At 40.0% G+C, this 19,266-nt stretch overlaps 1 protein-coding gene across 1 annotated transcript in view; it reads right to left on the bottom strand.

The window, feature by feature from the left end:
• cdh2 (cadherin 2, type 1, N-cadherin (neuronal)) overlaps positions 1 to 18,663 on the bottom strand; it is a 114,318-nt gene extending 95,655 nt beyond the window's left edge. Inside the window, exons 1-2 of the mRNA XM_055151715.1 lie at positions 18,347 to 18,663; positions 16,073 to 16,175 (exon numbers count right to left, since the gene is read on the bottom strand). Of these exons, the coding sequence (XP_055007690.1) occupies positions 16,073 to 16,175; positions 18,347 to 18,409 (166 nt within the window). The 5' untranslated portion in view covers positions 18,410 to 18,663. The remainder of the gene's footprint in view (positions 1 to 16,072; positions 16,176 to 18,346) is intronic.
• Positions 18,664 to 19,266: the final 603 nt, after the last annotated feature.

Genomic DNA, 19,266 nt, shown 5'->3' with positions numbered 1-19,266 from the left:
ATTGCTAGGATTGTGTTTGCAGCTTCACACATCTTTGTAGGCTAAATTATTGCGAAAGTTTTAACCATGCAAAGTTATTTCATTTGCGATGCCAAGAAGTATGAATGCATCGATGTGTGTTTTCATTTCTAATACTCATTCCGATACTATAGCTTTAAGTATCTGCCAATACCCAATATTAATTGATACCAGGGCAGACTGAAAACAGCATTTATTTTTCTTAAAACAAAAATAAAATAAGACAAAATTGATGGAAATGTAGCTGTTATTTGTCACTCTAGTAACCACTGAACAACTTTGTATTAATAACAACTATGACCAGTAAATTGTCTCAGTACTAGGGGTGTAACAATATCCAAGTTTCACGATACAATATCGTCACGGTATGATATTTATTGCGATATTGTGGGAAAGCTCACGATATCATGGGGAGGCTCACGATTAGGTATCTAACAATATCCAAATCTCTCTGTACAATATCTTCACGATATACATCTCATGGTGCGATATTTATTGCGATATTTTGTGGAGGCTGAACAGCTAAAACTGTTAAGATGCTACTTTTTCCTCTTAAAATGCCTTGACAAGACTTAATCCAAAGAACCTAAAAGTGTTTAGAACTGTTATTTCTTCTTGTAGTCTACGCTGTAATGGAGCAAAGGATCATGGTCTATGTAGTTCCCTCTGTCTTTTTATTTGAGCTATTTTGGCACCATAACTCTTAATTTAAGCAACGAGACTTGTAATTCGATATATTGTGATGGTCCACGATATTATTGTAAGAACTTTGACGATACGATATCACAATATTTCGGTTATTGTTACACCCCTACTCATTTCATCAATTCATATGTTCAATCAGGATATCGGCTGAACCGATATTTAGAAGCTGATATCCAGTTTTTTCACGTTTTTTATTCTCACTGTCTAACACCGGCTAAGCTATATTGGCCATGTTGACATTTTAATAACAATTTCCCCTATACCACGGCAAATGGCAATGCTTTGTAAGAGCACAAATAAAAGTCTCTAGCCACCGAGCGGTCCTCCACACAGATACGATCAATCACCGCTGAGTGACAGTGTTTCATTCATATCCTGTTCCTCTACAGGCCATAGCTTAGAGCACTATATCGAATGCTTTCAAAAGGCACCACACGGAAGTATCTATAAGCACCATCTTCACCACTACTCAGACAGCCATCTATCACAAATATGACCAACACGGCTGAAAATCACACATCACACTCCTGACCGAAGTCGCGCACGGCCAAGGTCACTCCTGAGAAGTCAAATCAGAGGAAGGAAAAAAAAAAAAAGCTGCTAAACGCTTTCGGTATTGTCCTTGCATTACTCAATTAAGTCACATCAATCACTTGGCAAAACCCAGGGAGGCTTTCTATCTTTGCTAGTTGGAGGAAGGGTGACAGAAGACAAGCAGGGATGGAGAGAGAGAGAGAGGGAGGGGAAAGGAGAGAAAAAAAAAAAAGGTTGCATGGACAGTGTCACGAGATATGACCTAGCCAGTCATCAGGGGCTAGTGTCCGGAGAATCGCTGGTGCGTTGTAATTGAAGCCCTCGCTGGAACACAATAGTTGGCGTGGCCCGTAGGAGGTGTAGTCGTCCCTCTCCCCTCGTCCCCAAAGCAGGATATTGGCCTTTTGTGAAAGTGGTTACAGTATCTGGGTCAATTAATGCATCCGTGCTTCAAATTTCTCTTTGTTGTCAAGAGAATAATAGAGAGGCGATTGGTGTTGTACTCACGAGCGCAGCACGAGTTTGGAAAATTAAGAGCTACAGTTGATATGACATGCCTGTTTTTTCTCAGTGTTATTAAAATATTTTCTAGCGTATCCGTTTTCAGTTTGACTTCACGGCAGAGTTATTTTTTCTTCTACAGAAATTTGTCTCACATTTGACCCAAGTAGCACATTTTTAATTTTTTCATAGAGATGCATCAATACAGCTTTTTCATTTCCAATACGGGAACAATACTATGCTGTGTCAGAAAAAAAATGGCAGCTTATTACAAATATCTGATATCTGATCTAGCAAATTTTTCTACATCGGCACCAGTATTCAAAGCCAGCATTCCTAGCTTTTGTTTCATGAGGAAAATGGGAAGTAGGGCTGGGGATCTTTAAAAAGTTGCCAATACCTCGATACATAGGCCACGATACGATACATATCTCGAAACAGTGCACTTTGATTGTTTGATTCGATACATTTCAAATCAACTCGATACAGTTCAATAAAAAATAAAGGCTAAATCGTGGCTGTGATACTAAAAGTCTTTGTTAAACCACTTTTTGTGCAAAGTCAATATGAAACACAAACATTTTAAATCCTCAAAACAGTGAAAATGTCAAATGTGTCACATAAACGAGTTTCCATCCTCTGAAAAAGCAACAAAACTGTAGCACTCTAACAAAATAATTTAGTAAAATATATCAAAAAATACTCTTGGCGATACATCGATAAAGCAGCCAATGATATTGATGCTGTATTATCACATTAAACTAAACGATATATGAGTATTTCAATATTTTTGCACACCCCTAATGGGAAGAAACACATGCAAACTGCACTTAATGGTGAGGGAATTCTATAACCGAATTCCACTTTGCCATTGTGCTAAAAAGATACACTGTCCAAACCAGCTGACAGAGTTTAGGAGAGATATGACTTCTTGAAAACATTTTTGCAAGATAATAGCAATATTGAAGGAGCTGGTGAGTATGAGGAAAAGACACATGTGAGGACGAAACTTTACATAATGGGAAAAACAAGCACGACCAAGCGACAAACAGAGGGAGCAAAAAAATAAAAATCGAACCGCCGGATTGCACATTAAACAGCTGGAGCAACACTGCAAACACAAGCTTTTCTTTGTACCGACATGGACCCGCCGAAGAGATATGGAGTTGTTTGCTCTACCAACTCCAAGAACAAAAAAGTAACTGTCCCCTGCAAGAAAAATGGCAGTGAAATCTACAAATCAGTCCCCTCCGAAAAGTAAACAATTCACTTCGTAGGACCTGATGTATTGTCTTTGTAGTGCAAGCTGGCATTTTCACTCCACGCGGGCTTCTAATGTTGCACCGGTGAAAACAACACTCCTAGCCTAGTTATAAAAAGAGGCAGATATGCAGAAAAAGTCAGGCCAATCCGGCTATTTATACACAGGCTCATTACATAGTCGGGTCATCTTAACGCGCTCTCTGGGTGTTCTTCCGTCATTAAAGGTCCCATATTACACAAAGTGGATTCTTGTGAGCTTTAAGCTATGTTATAATGTTGTTATCTCCTCCGGAACGTACCCTGAGTTGTGTTTTGTTTCATTCACACGTTTCGTTGTGTTCATTTATTATCTGTGAGTCTACGCCTGTCACGATAACAAATTTTGAAGTTGGATACATCGCCGAAGTAAAGATGGATAATAAATGATAATGTCTCAACTGATTTATGCCACTGACACAATAATCCAAGAGCAGATTTAAACCACAAAAATGATTCTAAATGTACAATTATGGTTAAAAATCCATACAAAAAACAGCAAAAACAAATAACTTTGACTCATTACAGATGCAAACTAAGCACTAAACTTATTTAATCAACCTTTTATGACTTAAATCTTATAGTAGTATTGTCAAAAAACGACCAAATGTTTCCCTGTAGTGCAAAGAAAATGTAAACACGATAAATATTGAACTCAAAGACCTATTACTCCAACGTTGTGATGTCATGTAGAGGCAGTTTTCAAGTTAACAGCTACTTTTAGTTCAGTAGAGATGGACAATTTTGAGGCTAAAATCATCCAAATGATTCTAGCAAAGGTGTTCCCTCCTGTCTTACCAAATAACATCACAAGGTGGAGTGTTTTCTATATGAGAGAAGAACTCAGCCTAAATAAACGGGATTTTTGTGTGAATTTAAACGTGAGAATGAAACAAAACACAACTCCTGGCATGTTTTTGACGAGGAAATGACATTATAACACATTGTAGATCAGGAAATAGCGTGATATGAGTGGTTTAACTAAAACACAGAGAACCTTATGGGCCAGTCATGCCATCGTAGCAAGAGAATAATCCTTGCCCTCATGACAGCTCATCCGCTCTGCAAATAGTCAGAAAAAACAAATACTAGCGTTTTTTTCTATACTTTGTCTGGCAGTTGTTTAAACAAAAAGAGCAGATGGTAGAAGTTTGAAGTATAGGAGGTAGAAGGACACGCTTGAAGTGGCCCAGGTGTGCTTTAGGGACACTGTAAACCCCTGCTAACCTTTACATGGTGGTGTGAAAAGGGCAATACACTTGAAAGGGTGCTTATCAAATCTGGAGACAGGCCGGGTGGCTCATATAAGCAATCTGGTTTAGGCAATGTAGTTAGCGGCCTGTGAGGGAAAAGAGAAGTATCATTGATGTGACTTTGACAGTTCTGTTTATTATTATTATACTATTCTTGCTCATAGCTAGAAGGTCTAACTTGAAAACTACTGCTTCATGACATCACAAAGTGGAGGTGGAGATGGAGACAGACTAATTCTAAAGGGTTACTAAAACATGTGTGAATGAAACAAAACACAACTCCAGGTAGGGCTGCTTAATCATGGAAAAAAATCACCATCACCATTATTTTGGTCAACATTGAAATCACGATTATTTAATTTTTTTATTTTTTTTTTTGCACAATGCATTTATTCAGCATTTCTCTATCTTTCCCTCTCAAAAAACAAAACAAAAAACAAACACTTTGTTATTGATAATTCACGCAAAACTTTCAAACTGAAAATAAATATAGGCTACAAATATGTACCTTAGAGCAGTTTTGTGATAGCCAGGTTGGTGCCACCTAGTGCCTCTGCTCAGTTTCATTTCTCTCCAGCAACAAGGTCAGGAATCGGAATACACTGGACAGTTTGCAAAAACCCTGAAAGTCGTAGACCGTGTTGGCAACGATTCCTGAGATCGAGGATTTAAAGCCGGAACAAAGAGAATATTTATCAAGGGGAAAGATGTTATTGCCCTTCCTACGGGATTTGGGAAAAGCTTAATATATCAGTTGGCCCCGTTAGCGGTGCATTACATACGTCACGACCAAATAGCAGCGATTGGTTAAAGAAAAAAAGTACCCGCCTAATGCTATGAGGTCAGACGGTTTCCACAAAGTGAAACCAGCTGATGAATCAGGCTAGTTTTGCAATGTATACAACATAAAATGAATAAAATGTACTTTGAACATGAAATAAGGAATAGACAAAAAAATAAATGTATCAAAAATAAGCTGTATATCCAGCTGTTCTACAATAAAAAATATTTCAAAATAAACTAGATCGTTTCAACTCAGTTATACGAGTTTGGAGATCGTTTGACACACAACTCGAAATCACGATCAAAATTCGATTAATTGCACAACCTTAACTCCAGGTATGTTTTTGATGAAGTAACAGCAGTATAACATGGCTAAAAGCTCACAAGAGTCAATATTGCGTAATACAGGACCATGAAGTCAGACAAAGCACAAAAGCACAACTTTTCTGCGACTAGTGTACCAGTGCGTGTTTTTATCAAACTTGTTACTTTCTGTCAACTACTGACCTACATTTCCCTTACATTTTACATTTTGATCCTACTTACATCATGGTAAATATTACAGTATGTTAATTGCGTCATTCCTATAGCATTGCATACTGTGGTGTGTAAACCTTTGTAACCTTCCTCTAACCTTTACAAGCCCGTGTGAGGAGAGCAATACACTTGAAAGGCTGCTTATCAAATCTGGAGCCAGTCTCAGCAGCTGGCAATAAACAATCAGATTTGTAGTTACAGGCGGGAGTCAGAAAGTGGCAGTTAGGGTTACACGGCCCGCCTGACACTTTGTTGAAGTTTACCCAAAACAGTTCACCCGTCACAAGTCTCTAATACAAGAGATCCACCGTTATTTGCGCACCATCACCACCACCACCACCACGTCAAAAGCGGCACTGAGAGGCGTCTGGGTTGGACAAGCTAATTATACGCCAAGGACGAAGCTCCGAACGCGCTCTAGACTGGCATGACACATTAACAACTGGCCAATGGGAGACGTCGCACACACCAGCGCCTGCCAACAGCTGAGGGCAGGGGCCTGGAGTCGATAAGAGCAGGCTATGAGGAGAGGTGATGAAAGGGCGCAGGGGCAAAGTCAAAACGGGCTGCTAAAAACAAAGAAGAAAATGCGTTCTCTGTCCCCGCCGCGTAATAAGGACAAATTATGTGCTAAACTACCTTGCGGTTTAGTTAACAAACTTGAAAAAGGTCAGGCGTAAATAAAATATGCCACGTTGCGCAGCGTTATCAGGGAGGCTTGAAAGTGGCGCCGGCAAATTAGCCACAGATGGTTGCTCGAATATGCTCACATTATTAATTCATTCTTGTTTTGGACTGCACAGGAGCTAATCTTTTAAATAAGGCGTCACTAGATTAGGCAGTCAGGGTATATATATTCAATTTTTACAACTCAATAGATGGCAATGCTGTTCTCTTTTGTAGAATTGTAAAGTTTAAAAGGGCCCATACTGCGGTATTTTCAGATCTTTGTTAAAATGTTGTTTCCTCTTCAAAAAAAAAAAAAGTCTCAAGTTGTGTTTTGTTTCATTCAAATGTTTCACACACAAATATTGCACATTTAGGCTGTGTCCTTCTCTCAAATGGAAAACACTCTGCCCCACCTTGTAACGTCATGGAAGACACAGGAAGTGCTCCACTGTGATTTTAAAGTCCATACACCTTCAATAGAATCGTTTGGATAAATTCAGCCATGAAATTGCCCTACCTCAATTTCATTTCTCTCCAGCGACTAGGTCAGGAATCAGAATACACTAGACGGTTTGCAAGAACCCCGGGAGTTGTAGAACGCGCACCGGCCAATCACCGAAGAGCTGTGAAGCCGTGACGTCAAACTCAAGCGCCTGTCTCGGTCCCTTTTGTGGTTCAGCACAACAGTAAACAAAGCGGTCGAGATGGATGTAGATGAAGACAGACATTCTGTGTTGACAAAGATTCCTGACATTGAGGATTTAAAGCCAAAACAAAAAGAATGTTTAGTGAATTTTATCAAGGAGAAAGACGTTATTGCCCTTCTTCCTACGGGACTTGGCACATTACATACGTCACGACCAAATAGCAACGATTGGCTAAATAAAATAAGTACCCGCCTACCGTTGAGCGAACAAATCCTAATTCTGCAAGGTCAGATGGTTTCTACGAAGTGAAACCGGCTGATGAATCAGGCTAAAATTGCCCGTCTTTTCAGACCAAAAGGTAAAAGGCAGCTGCTAACTTGAAAACTACCACTTCATTCAAGGTGGAAGAGAGCGTTTTGAGCTTTGGAGATGCAGACTAATAACGCAGGATTACTCAAACATGTATGAATGAAACAAAACAAATTCTAACATGGCTTAAAGCTTACAGAAATACATTTTGTGTAATACAGGACCATTAACATCTTAATTCTTGAGCAAGACATTATTAAAATGCTGATTCACAACAGTAAAAGCTTAATACCCCAAACTGAAATCTGATTTGAATAAAACTATGACTTAACTACGTATTGCAAAAACACTAACATAACCTTGCTGCCATAGACCACATAAATTCATATTTTTAAGCAGCCCTACTTAACATTCTAATATATAGTCACAATGGCCTTCCCACTAGCACTTCCATGTCATATTGAAGGCAACACTGCATCAGAGGTTACCTTCCAGAACCATATACCGCCAAGATTCAATCTGCCATCTCAATATGTGGTAGTTATCTAGGCCATAGAGCGCCTAGGAAAAAATGGAAGCCAGGCACAGCGCTAGAACTCAAATTTATGCAGGCTCATAACAATAAAAAATAAAACAGATCCCTCCCAGACGCTAGTGAAGCTTTAGCTGTGAACTGGAGTGTGGCCTTCATTACAACATATTGATCACCGCAAACAAAGACCCTGGATTTATTGATTGGCTACTGCAAAAAAGGGGAACGAGGGGTGAGCGGTGGGGGTTGGGGGCAATGGACCGATCTTGCAAATAAACTTGAAGGAAAACTGCTGCCTTAGTGTGAAAAATGTATGGCCGAGCTCAAGATGGGCCCACCAAAAAGAGACACTGATCATGGGGCTGGCCTTGATGTCCCACTATGATAAAAAGGAATATGTGAAACGAGCGGCGGTCCCAGTGGTGTTGAAAAGAATGGCGCATGGGCAGCCTGGTGACGGTTCTGGATTCAATCTGCAAGGGGGATTTGAATTAAGGAAGTCATGTTTAACTGTTCAATTATTCAAGAGACGGATTCATCGCCGTAGACCTCATGCACCTCAAAAGATCCCGACAAAGGACAGATTTTTTTTTTTCTATCCACAGCCAGAGCTCTCTTCTGTCACTGCTTTGAGTTACAGCACAAACACTGGGCAGGTTTACATTGAAGCGTGTAACATCTAGTGAGATCCTACAATGCAACTATTGAATTAAAATTATAATGTGGAATGGAGTGGTGGGGAGATGATCAAAATATGCTACCAGTCAAAAGTTTGGACACGCCCTCTTATTCAGTTTTTACTTAAGACTGTGCAATTAATTATTATATCCAAACTCATCTAATAGAGTTGAGTTGATTTTAGTTTGGGATATTTTTATATAATTAAGTACATTTACTTATTTTTTTAAGTATAGAGATTGTAGAACAGCTGGATATATAGTTTATTTTGGATACATTTATGTTTTTCTATGCCTCATTTCACGTTCAGTAAGTATATTTTATAAATTTTATACATTGCAAAACTGCTCTAAGGTACATATTTGTAGCCTATATTTATTGTCAATGTGTTGTTTTGTTTGTTTGTTTTTGAGAGAGAGAGCGAAATGCTAAATAAATGCATCATGTAACTAAAAAATAATCGTTTCAGTAATGATTTCAATATTGACCAAAATAATCGCGTTAATGATTTTTTTTTCCTCCATAATCGAGCAGCCCTAACTTTACTTTCTTCATTTTAGATACATACAGAAAATATCAAATACTTGAAGTAAGCTGTATTATGTTTTTTTACTATTTTATAATCAGAGCCTCAAAGTACTCATCGTTTGTTGTGTCAAAAACTATTTAGTAGAGTTATTCAACTGTATTTTTTTCCTTTAGTACATAATTCCATATCTCTTGCTTCATATATTTGATGTCTTCTGTATGTATTTAAAAGGGGAGCATGTGTCCAAACTTTTGACTGGTAGTGTATTGTAGATATATGTAATATTGGAGTAAAATATGTGAAATATCTGCACTTTAGTTGATCATTTTTAACCTCAGATAATACATTTAAATACAGGCTTTAACACCTTTCTGTTGGGCTGACATTGGCTAAATATTATTATAAGTGATTCTAAGATGAATTTCCAGTTAAATCTTTTCTAAAACCAGGAAATAGCTGGGCACATTTCAGTTCTAAGTAAAAAGGAATCTTTTTGTCAATGGAATTTTAACTGCACCAAACTGATCCAACTATTCACTTCATAATGAAACTCCAAATTCTACCCACACATTTCCAACCCGTCTTAACCAGCATAAATCTACCATGAATCTAGTTATTTATCGTTTTTTCCACTTCCAAGCCCGGATCTGTCTTTCCAACAATCTATCAAATTTGCCATGCAGGTCAAGTTGCCATACGCTGTACATCTGTAGCCCCCCTGGTGACAAGTCAGGACCCCTTCCAACCACACCAGGAAACCCCCTCTTCACCTCTTACTTTGCCCCCAATTCTGGAGCAGGAAAGAGGCTCGGAGTACCAGCACTTGGCCCGGGTTACATGAGAGGGTCGAGCAGGGTCAGGTCTCGCCAAACAGTGGGGCCCCTTAAAAATACCAGAGTGGCCCCAGCTGTACCAGGGGCCATCAGAATCTCAATGTAGCGCGGAGAACCAAAAACAACGGCTCCACTTAAAGATGTGTTGCGTTACTTTCCTGGTAGAGGGGCCGCCACTTACATGTCTCCGTGGACATGTTATTGCCTTACCTCTGATATTCCGAAGTATGGCATTAAACTTTTCAATCTCCATAGAAACAAGCAGCAAATTTATAGGTGAGATTTGTTAACAGTGACCCCATTCACAGTAAGAATGTGTGTTTTTGAGCAATAAAAACACCCATAATCAAATAAATGCATCTTTTGTAAGTTAAACAGCATATTGTGGAACATTACAGGCAAAGCAATTACGTGAAAAGTTACGCAGTGCACCTTTAAGCCAGAAAGTCAAAGTTGTTGTTGAAATTGCCAATTGGTTGGAAATGGAAGGCTGGCTTGTACTAACATAGCAAAGAGATGAGATTACCCCCTAATGTTAGATCAACAAGATACATTTAGCCTTAGAGCTTTTTCTCCAATTCATGTTCTCATCGCTGACATTAATTGTTCCAATCATATTACGGAGCTAGTCGACTGGAAACCCACCCCCCATGTGCGCCGCCAGCTCAGACCATCTTGACATGCGCACTTTTAAAGCTTGTGATCTCACCGAGGCTGAAGCAGGCTATAAACACACTCCCTTTGCTAGCGTAAATGAAAAAGGCAAAGTTAAAAAAAACAAACTGCGGGGTGTAGGAGGCGGAAAAAAAACAAAAATGGATGAATGGTTTGGGGTAGAGATGGCATAAGAGTGTGTATTAAGCTCAATTAGGCCGTTGGGCTTCTCATTAACCCACTTTTGGGAAGGGAAACCTCTGCTGAATAATGTTCCGACCGGCTCGCACAGCGCAACCCGTGCTTTTTAAGACCTCATGTGGAAAAAAAAAAAGGAAAGAATACTACAGTGCAAATGTGTGTCAGCTCTCTGAAGCCAGCACGATTCTATTAGAAACCCAGGGGCAAACCACCCGCAGACAAACTGAAATTAAATGCAACTTAGTAAAAACAAGTCCTTCCATCAAGCTATTAAATTACAAGAATGCAAGGTAAGATGGGGACTATGGAAACCAGTTTTATTCGGTCTGAAATGTGCTAGGTTGGAGGTTTTATAATAAGGTCTTGAGGGTTCTGTACATACAATGGTAGGTAACCTTTGAGGAATTGAGCATATAGTAACAATAGGACAAGGTTACAATGGTGGGGTACACTCAAAGGCTCGCTGGGTCAATTCAAATGCTTCACTTCTACATGACGAGTCAAAGAATATGTGAAAAGCCATACATGGGCAGGATTATTAGTAAGACATCACTATAAGATCACTGTTGGCAATTATAAACTTAGATGGAGTGTACATGTATTAACAACGCTATAATGTTGGATGTTATTGCTTTGTCTGGAATGTCCCACAGTATGGCATGAAAACCTATCAGCAGAATGTACTCAGTTGCATGGATTTTTGTGTTTCCATTGTTAAAAACACATTAAAAAGCAGGCTTGCCTCGCTATCGACCTGCGTCACCTTCTTGTCTCCATGGAGATACAGAGGTTTAGTGTGCCCAAAAAGAAATTCTGTGAAGTTGACCTTTTCAGTGTAGTAAAGTTGAAAGAAATCTTCAACTAATTGTACCATTTAATGATTCTTGTAACTACAGGCTACGCTCTTGACATGTTTTTGTCTTTGCTAAACAACAGAGGAAAGTCAAAGGGAGTTCTGTGTTTCACCGTCAACAGTTGTCGCTATTCTTTTCAAAGCTACCGAGGCATCACTTGGCTAGCTCCAAGCTAAAGCCTAGTCATGCCCCGAGGAACGTGATTAAATCTCGCAAACAATCAGCTCTGTTAACCAGGCAAGTCCCCTCAATTGCCATCATCAAATCCACAGGATGTCTTCAATTTGCTGCATACAATGTCGGCCATTTACATGCGAAGTGGCTCCATTTCCAGGTTTTACTGTTCCATCCAGGATGTGTAGTGTTACCTGGGTGACAAAGAACAGGGTTTGGGATTGGAGGGTGGGTTGACATTGATATTTAACGGACTCATCTTTACTGCAGTCCTTGTTTAGAGGGGGTCAGGCAATGTGATACGTCTAAGCGAACTAACACACATACTAAACGTGATCTGCTGGGGACGGTAACAGACACTTTTCACAATGTGCATATTGTATTACGGTGATGTACAAACAGTTTACTTTCAAACTCCAATAGTACTCCTAGTTGATTCACCGAGAACAACTAATTCAGCAAAAATACAATGAAAGTTAAAAAATAGACTAAAATAAAAGCAGTTTGTTTTTTTCATGTTTTTGTGTATTGCACTGTAAGCGGGCTTGTATTTCTACAAACCTGCCTCTAATTTGGCCTGGAGGACAGCCTCTTCCAGCTTGTTCCTTTGGCTATAATCTTCCACAGTATGGCACAACTTAACTCCATGGGGAATGTTTTGAAGTATAGTTTTTACAGCTTTGCATTTCCATGGACTCATGCAGGTGACATGCAGAGAAAGTTATGAAGTATTGCCATAAGAGTGTTACAACTCTATGTCATGTGTAATTTGGGGCATAACACTATGTCATCTGTCTTTGTCAAACAAAGCAGTGACCTACTCCCATTAGCTTAAGTTTTGCCCCGTAGGTCAGGCAGGTTTAAATAACAAAACTTCATTAATTATTTCTGATCACTGGGGGGGCAAACCTAAGCTAATGTAATGCAAGAAACCATTAGGCATTAACCTGCATGTGGCTAAAGGGGTCACACAAATTCCAATTTCCACTCAAAAACACGCATTTCACACCAGAACAGCGGAGAGGGAATAGCCTTAGCCCCACTCCACACCGGGGGCTTTTGTATTTTAAAACATACCACAGGAGTCTTGAGGAATAAAGAATGCGGTTTCATTAACATCCCTTGCATTACAATGACGCAGGAGTAGTGCCCCACTGTCAAGGAAATCTCTATAGAGACGGCATCGGGGGAGGGGAGGAGAGAAAAGAAGGAGAAAAAAGAAAGGGGGGAGTGGGGGGTGTAACAAAAGGAAACCCAGCCCCCCTACCCACCCAACCCCTCCCCTGTCACGGCTCATCCACAAGGCAACCAAGGAGAAGCCATCATTACCTGCAGGATCAAACAAGCACTAGGTAAAAGAAGTGAAAGCTACACAAAGTTCCAGTGTTTAGTCAGCACCTTATCATTACTGGGTAGGGCTGAAAAAGTTTACCGGTATAATGTTGACTCAGCGAAGATAATAATTAACAATTTTAAAAAGGTGCACTGTAACTGGAGAGGGTCCGTGACCTTTTCAACTATTTTCAACTATTCAACTACAGATGTACAGATTATTGCTCAAACATATCTTTTCATAAACAGCCATTCTTACTGAAAGTGGGGTCATCTCTCAACAAATCTAACCTGCCATTTTTAAGTTCATGGCTATACTGTAGTAGCTTGATTCATCAACCAGTTTCACTTTGTGGAAACCGTCTGACCTCGCAGCATTAGGATTCGTTCGCTTTTTATTTAACCAATCGCTGCTATTTGGTCGTGACGTATGTAATGCAGCAAATCCCGTAGGAAGAAGGGCAAAGGGCAATCCCCTTGATAAAATTCACCAAACATTCTCTTTGTTCCAGCTTTAAATCCTCGATCCCGGGAATCGTTGCCAACACAGAATGTATGGCTTCGTCTACATCCATCTCGACCGCTTTGTTTACTGTTGTGTTGTACCACAAAAGGGACCCAGACAGGCGCTTGAGTTTGACGTCATGGCTTCACAGCTCTTCACTGATTGCCCGGGGTTCTTGCAAACCATCTAGTGTATTCCGATTCCTGACAGAGTTACTGGAGAGAAATGAAATTGAGCGGAAGCACTAGGTTAATGCTGGTGGCTAATACTGTGGAACATTCTCCATGGAGACAAGCAGGCGACGGAGCCTACACCGGACAAGTTACAGAATGCATCTTTGAGGCAAGACACTAAAGGCAAAACTTTTTTATTTTTCAATTTATGTCGTTTTTGGACCATTTACTTTCTCAACATATAAGCTTTCATCTCCAAACATTTTCCAATCTCCACCTAAAGATGTTTTACTCTTGCATCCACTTGCATCAATGGGTTTATATGGGACATTGTAACTTCAATAGTTGTTTTCTCAAAATGCGTTTTTCTCCCAGGAACATCAGTAACACACCTTGAAGTAGCACCTATATACACAAAACTTTCCAATCATGTACATAAGTAGCTCTGACCTACATAATCACAAGCCCACGGGGGTTCACTCAATAAAAACTATGCAAATAAAGAACGAAGAAACTGAGGATTATGTGAAAAAGTAAGACGAAAACAGTCACTCCAATCACTCCATTTAACTCAGTCCATATAAATTTTTCTAATCCCTCAACAAATCAACAAATATCTTTTTTCTCCAACTCTACAGCCTAACAATACAGCATAGAAAATAGTGGGTATTCCAGCAGCGCCTTGGTCTATTTGAACTTTCCTAAAAAAAAAAAACACCAAACAAGGTAAAACTACTGAAGGAAAGCTACATCCATCAATCTCCTCTTTACTTTGACCCCCTTTGCTTCCCGTCAATGCCCGACCCCCTCCCTCCTCCTCCTCCTCGTCCTCCTCCTCTTCCCTCACACCCCCCTCCTCCCCTGACTCACACCAATGGCAGCGTGCAACTTTTAGGCACAGACTGTGAAATCGAACTCAAGTGCGAAGTGTTTTCTGGTCCCAACCTGCCTCCTCCTCTCCCTCACCTCTTTAACGACAAGCCGGTGATGCATTGTAAACTTAGGTCGGTTTTGGTGACGACCGTCTAAAAGTGTGATCGGTCACGCCAGCGATTTAAACATAGATTCATCAGAACGCCAAAAAGTTTTCTGACGAGAAAGTTGGTGCTACGCAAACTAGAGATGTAACAATAACCGAAATATCGTGATATCGCTTCGTCAAAAGTCTCACAATAATATCATCTGCCATCACAATGTATCGTCTCTTTGCTTATATTTATTGTTTTGGTGGAGCAATTGCTAAAAAAAAAAAAAAAAAAAAGAGAAAAAACTACATAAACCATGATCATTGGTCCAGACTACATGAGAATTTTTTTTTTTTTAAGCACTTTTAAATTTTAAGTATTCGTATTATAACTAAGGATGTAACAATAACTGAAATATCGTGATAATTTATTGTCAAAAGTCTCACAATAATACCATGAGCTGTTTCAATATATCAAATGACATGTTTCTTTACTTAAATGCGTTTTTTTTTACTGCAGCAATCGCTAATAAACATCTGGAACTACATATCCCATGATTCATTTACTTGAATTCTTGGGATTATGACAGTAATAATTTACACCAAAATCTTATATTTTAAAAGCAAAAAAGTGTCCTGTCTACAATTAAATCACTCTCTTTCGCAATAAATATCGTACTATCGTATCGTATATTGTGATAATATCGTACCAAGAGATTTGGATATTGTTACATCCCTAGTTATAACAGTGCCAAAAGCTTCTCAAGGCATTTTAAAAAGCATATTCCCATTTTTTTAGCCTCCACAAAATATCAAAATAAATACTGTACAATGAAAATAACGCATAGAGACATTTGGATATTGTTACATCCCTAATACAAACTGCAAATTTCTTATCAAACATGGACAGAAATCTGAAAATACAAGCTCATTCATTTAAGTAGAGACTGCAACAATGTACCATATATTTCCTGGATCAAAACATAGTTAATTAACAAGAGACGGTCGCACAATAATTGGATATCATAAGTACACAAGGCCAGCACAAGGCATTCAGTGTTTAATGGTAGTAATATGTATGCATAATTAGCTTCAATGCCAAAAGTGTGCAAGGAAAATTAAACTGTAGATGCGCCAATAGCAAAAACAGTTAAATCACAAAGTCTGTACGGGCTTGAGCGATGTGTAGAAATAACAGCAAGTGGCACAGAAAAGCACCTTTAAGTTCAGGACAGTTATTACAGGAAAGTACGTCAAAGCTTGTTCTGATTCTCCTCCGGATGTAAAAACAAACATCGCGTTAACCCCTCAGACACACACACGGCACAACGGACAAGCAGGGAGGCGAAAACGGCACCCAACAACGAAAGTTAAATTTCACTACTCACCGTTAAAAAGGGGCTGTCCCTCCTTCGTCACACCGGGCACCGCTACGTTGTACACATCTTGCGAGAAGCCTGGTTTGCATGTGGGGGTGCCCTCTGCTGCAGTCTGTGAGAGAAAGACAGAAACAGGAGCATAATATTAAAGGTCCCGTACCAGACTTTTTCCATGCATTTGAGTTCGTCTTGTCCTCGTACAGATATACTGTATGAACGGCTCTAGAGGTCAAAATAACTCTGCTGCGTGTAAAGCGTTCTAATGTCTGATAATCAGGGCATGCTTGTTGTTGTGTCAGTAGAGACCAGTCTGGAGTTTTGCCACGACTGTAAAGCGTTGATGTGAAAAGCTCTAAACACTCGTCACAGTATGCATTTAAGCCAAGTGAGGAATAACCTTGAACAACAAGAAAACATAAAATTCACTTTATAAACCTGTAAAAATCCAGTACAAACCACAAATCACAATTCAAGAAATGCTACCTAAAAGTCCTGGTCACGTTCCCCTGGCCCCTACCACGTTCACACAAAAGCATCTGTTGTTTTTATAGCGCGCACCGCAATTAGAGTAATGAGGCCAAAAGGGTTAAGCATTAGCCAAAAAGCATGGCTAGGCAAGAACAAGAACCATTTGTACACCCAACTGAAGGGGGCCCAGGCGAAGGGCTGAGGGTGATGAGTTTAGTTCTAACTCTCTGATCTACCGGCTGCGTTGGACAAACATTCCACGTTTAAAGGAGCTCTGCATAACTTTTCTGGTCAAGGGTCTGCCGCTTGCCGGAGTCCACGGAGATGTTCCACAATACTGCGTTAAACTTAAACCCTGCAACTATTCAATTACGGGTGTCTTATTGCTCAAAAATGCAGATATTCTTACTGTAAATGGGGTCACTTCTCTACAGATCTGACCTGTAACTTAACCTGCTTGTGTCCATGGAGATAAATAAGTTTAATCCCACACTGTGAAAGATCAGTGCTATATTCATGGAGAGAAGTGAGTCGTGGACTGCACAAGAGAAAAGTTACATAGTGTGTCTTTAAAGCAAAGCGCCGGGCCATTCAAAGTCAATATCTTTGAGTAACTGCTCTAAGACAGAAGACACAAAACTTATAAATGTACAAATATGGCTTCAAGGCTGTTTCAGATGTTGTTTTTGCTAAGATTAGACACGCTGTTCAGATGATAATGCCCTAACAAGGCTTACTTTGTGGTTAAGGACATAAAACTTGCAGGCAACAGTTGGACTTGTGTCTTGAGCTGGCATAAATTAACAAAAAAGTCAGAAAGCATGACTGAATGAAATGCTTTGGTGTCCATGCGTGACTATAAACATCTATCAAACAGCCCATGGCATTGATTTGGCCACCGGAACGCTAACCCCAGACTGATTTTTTAATTTTATTAAGTAGAATGAAACATGGAAAATATTTCTGTGTCTGAAAAAGCCCATTGTGGCATAGCAGAGAGACTTGCCAATCCGAATCAGAGAAAATTTTAATGGAAAATGCTTGGCGAGGGGGAGGAGCGCAGTGAATTTGAGTGCAAACAACACAAGCATGTCGGGAGTCCAAGTATATGGTCCCATAGAATGTTAGAATATTACAGTTTTTGACTAACTACAAATGCAGGGATGTTAAGGGAATTTACATAAAGCTTAGTACAGGCAAAATTCTGCATTGCTTTCAGAAATGGTCTCTACTTGATGAATGATTAATTTCAACTACATTTACCCAAAAGCCACATTTTTTTCAGACCCCATTATAGCTTTTTAACCAGAAAAAGCAATTAACTCGCCAAGGGAAACGCACACAGACACGCTGCAGCCATCTACATAAATATTAAAACCTAAACTAAATATAACCGAGTCGAAACTGGGTTAATGCATGCCGGTGCCTCTTTAACTTCCCAGACAATACTGATCCGAGCCGGTGCACGAACTCGCAGTCCACCTCCGGTTACAATTACATGATGCGCAAGCAAGTGGGTAATTTCAAATGAGACAGTTTAAAAAGCGTGTCGTGCGCACGCAAAGGAACCGTTGGCTCCCCGGATTAAACCAACACGCGAGGTACTACTACTTCTTCTCGGGCAAATTTGCGGGAGACAGACGTATGTTAAGCATTTTCTCCCCGCTAACTACACGCACATGTTAAGGGCTTGTGAGGACGTCCGCGGCTTGGAAACGTTTAAACACCACGGCGAGGTAAAAAGCGGTAAGAATTGCGCGTAACTGAACTGTCCCGGTGTAAACTCCCGTTTTGCTGAGACGCCGATCGCGTTACCTGCAGTCCTGCCAACACAGCCAGCAGAAGGAACAGTCCGCTGCCCTCGTGTTGTGAGTACATTGTCTCCCGTGTTCCGTAGTCCCACGCAGCGGTGCCAAAAAACAAAAAAGAAAGAAAAAAAGAAAGAAAATATCCGTTTGGCGCTGCGTCTGGTGACCGCGGCTTGGAGAGATATCCGTCTACGACAAAGGCAGCAGTGGCGGCAGCATGTAGCAGCCTCTCCTCCTCTGTTTATCCAGTGCGTAGTGGAGAAGCGGAGCACTGCTTGGTACTGAGGCTGCCTCGGCTCTTGCTCCCTCCCATCTAGTCCTATACAAAAACAAAACGAGCCTCGGCCACCGCCACTATAAACCGCCCCTCTCACTGTCTCTCCCTACCGGTCACAGCGCCAATTTCACCCGAGTGGCACTGCTGGGACGGGCACACGAGGAAAGCACAGGTCCCAAATGGAGAGGCATTACAAAATTCGTGCGTAATTGTTGCGTTCTGGTTCGTTCTGGCGGATTAGCCATTGTTTTTATCAATAAGGGAATAGCGCACCCGGTAATTGAATTAGGAATTAAATTATTATTATTTGATTTACTTTGAATTGGCCTACAGCATATCAACCAAGGGACTATAAGGTTTTTTTTTTATTTTTTATAACTGTTGTGTAAGTGAAAAGACATAAAATGAGTCATTGTTTCCTTTCAATTATAATAATAATAAAACAGAAATGTAAAAGAATTTTTAGTTTATGGTCAATAAATGCACAATCATGCAATGCCAGTACTTTATAAGTTCAAGTTTTAGTTAGGGCTGAGCGATATAGGAAAAAAATGAATCTTTTTTTTCCCTCATATTGATCAATCTCGATTTTAACATTTTTCTAAATTATAATTGTTGTTAGTAGTGATTTCATGATCATAAACAGTACA

The sequence above is a fragment of the Boleophthalmus pectinirostris genome, unplaced genomic scaffold (genome assembly GCF_026225935.1).
Source record: "Boleophthalmus pectinirostris isolate CB_2022bp ecotype Guang Dong unplaced genomic scaffold, ASM2622593v1 HiC_scaffold_16, whole genome shotgun sequence".
Taxonomy (NCBI): domain Eukaryota; kingdom Metazoa; phylum Chordata; class Actinopteri; order Gobiiformes; family Gobiidae; genus Boleophthalmus; species Boleophthalmus pectinirostris.
The sequence above is the reverse complement of the archived record's forward strand: the minus strand, read 5'-3'. Positions and strand labels throughout refer to the sequence as shown.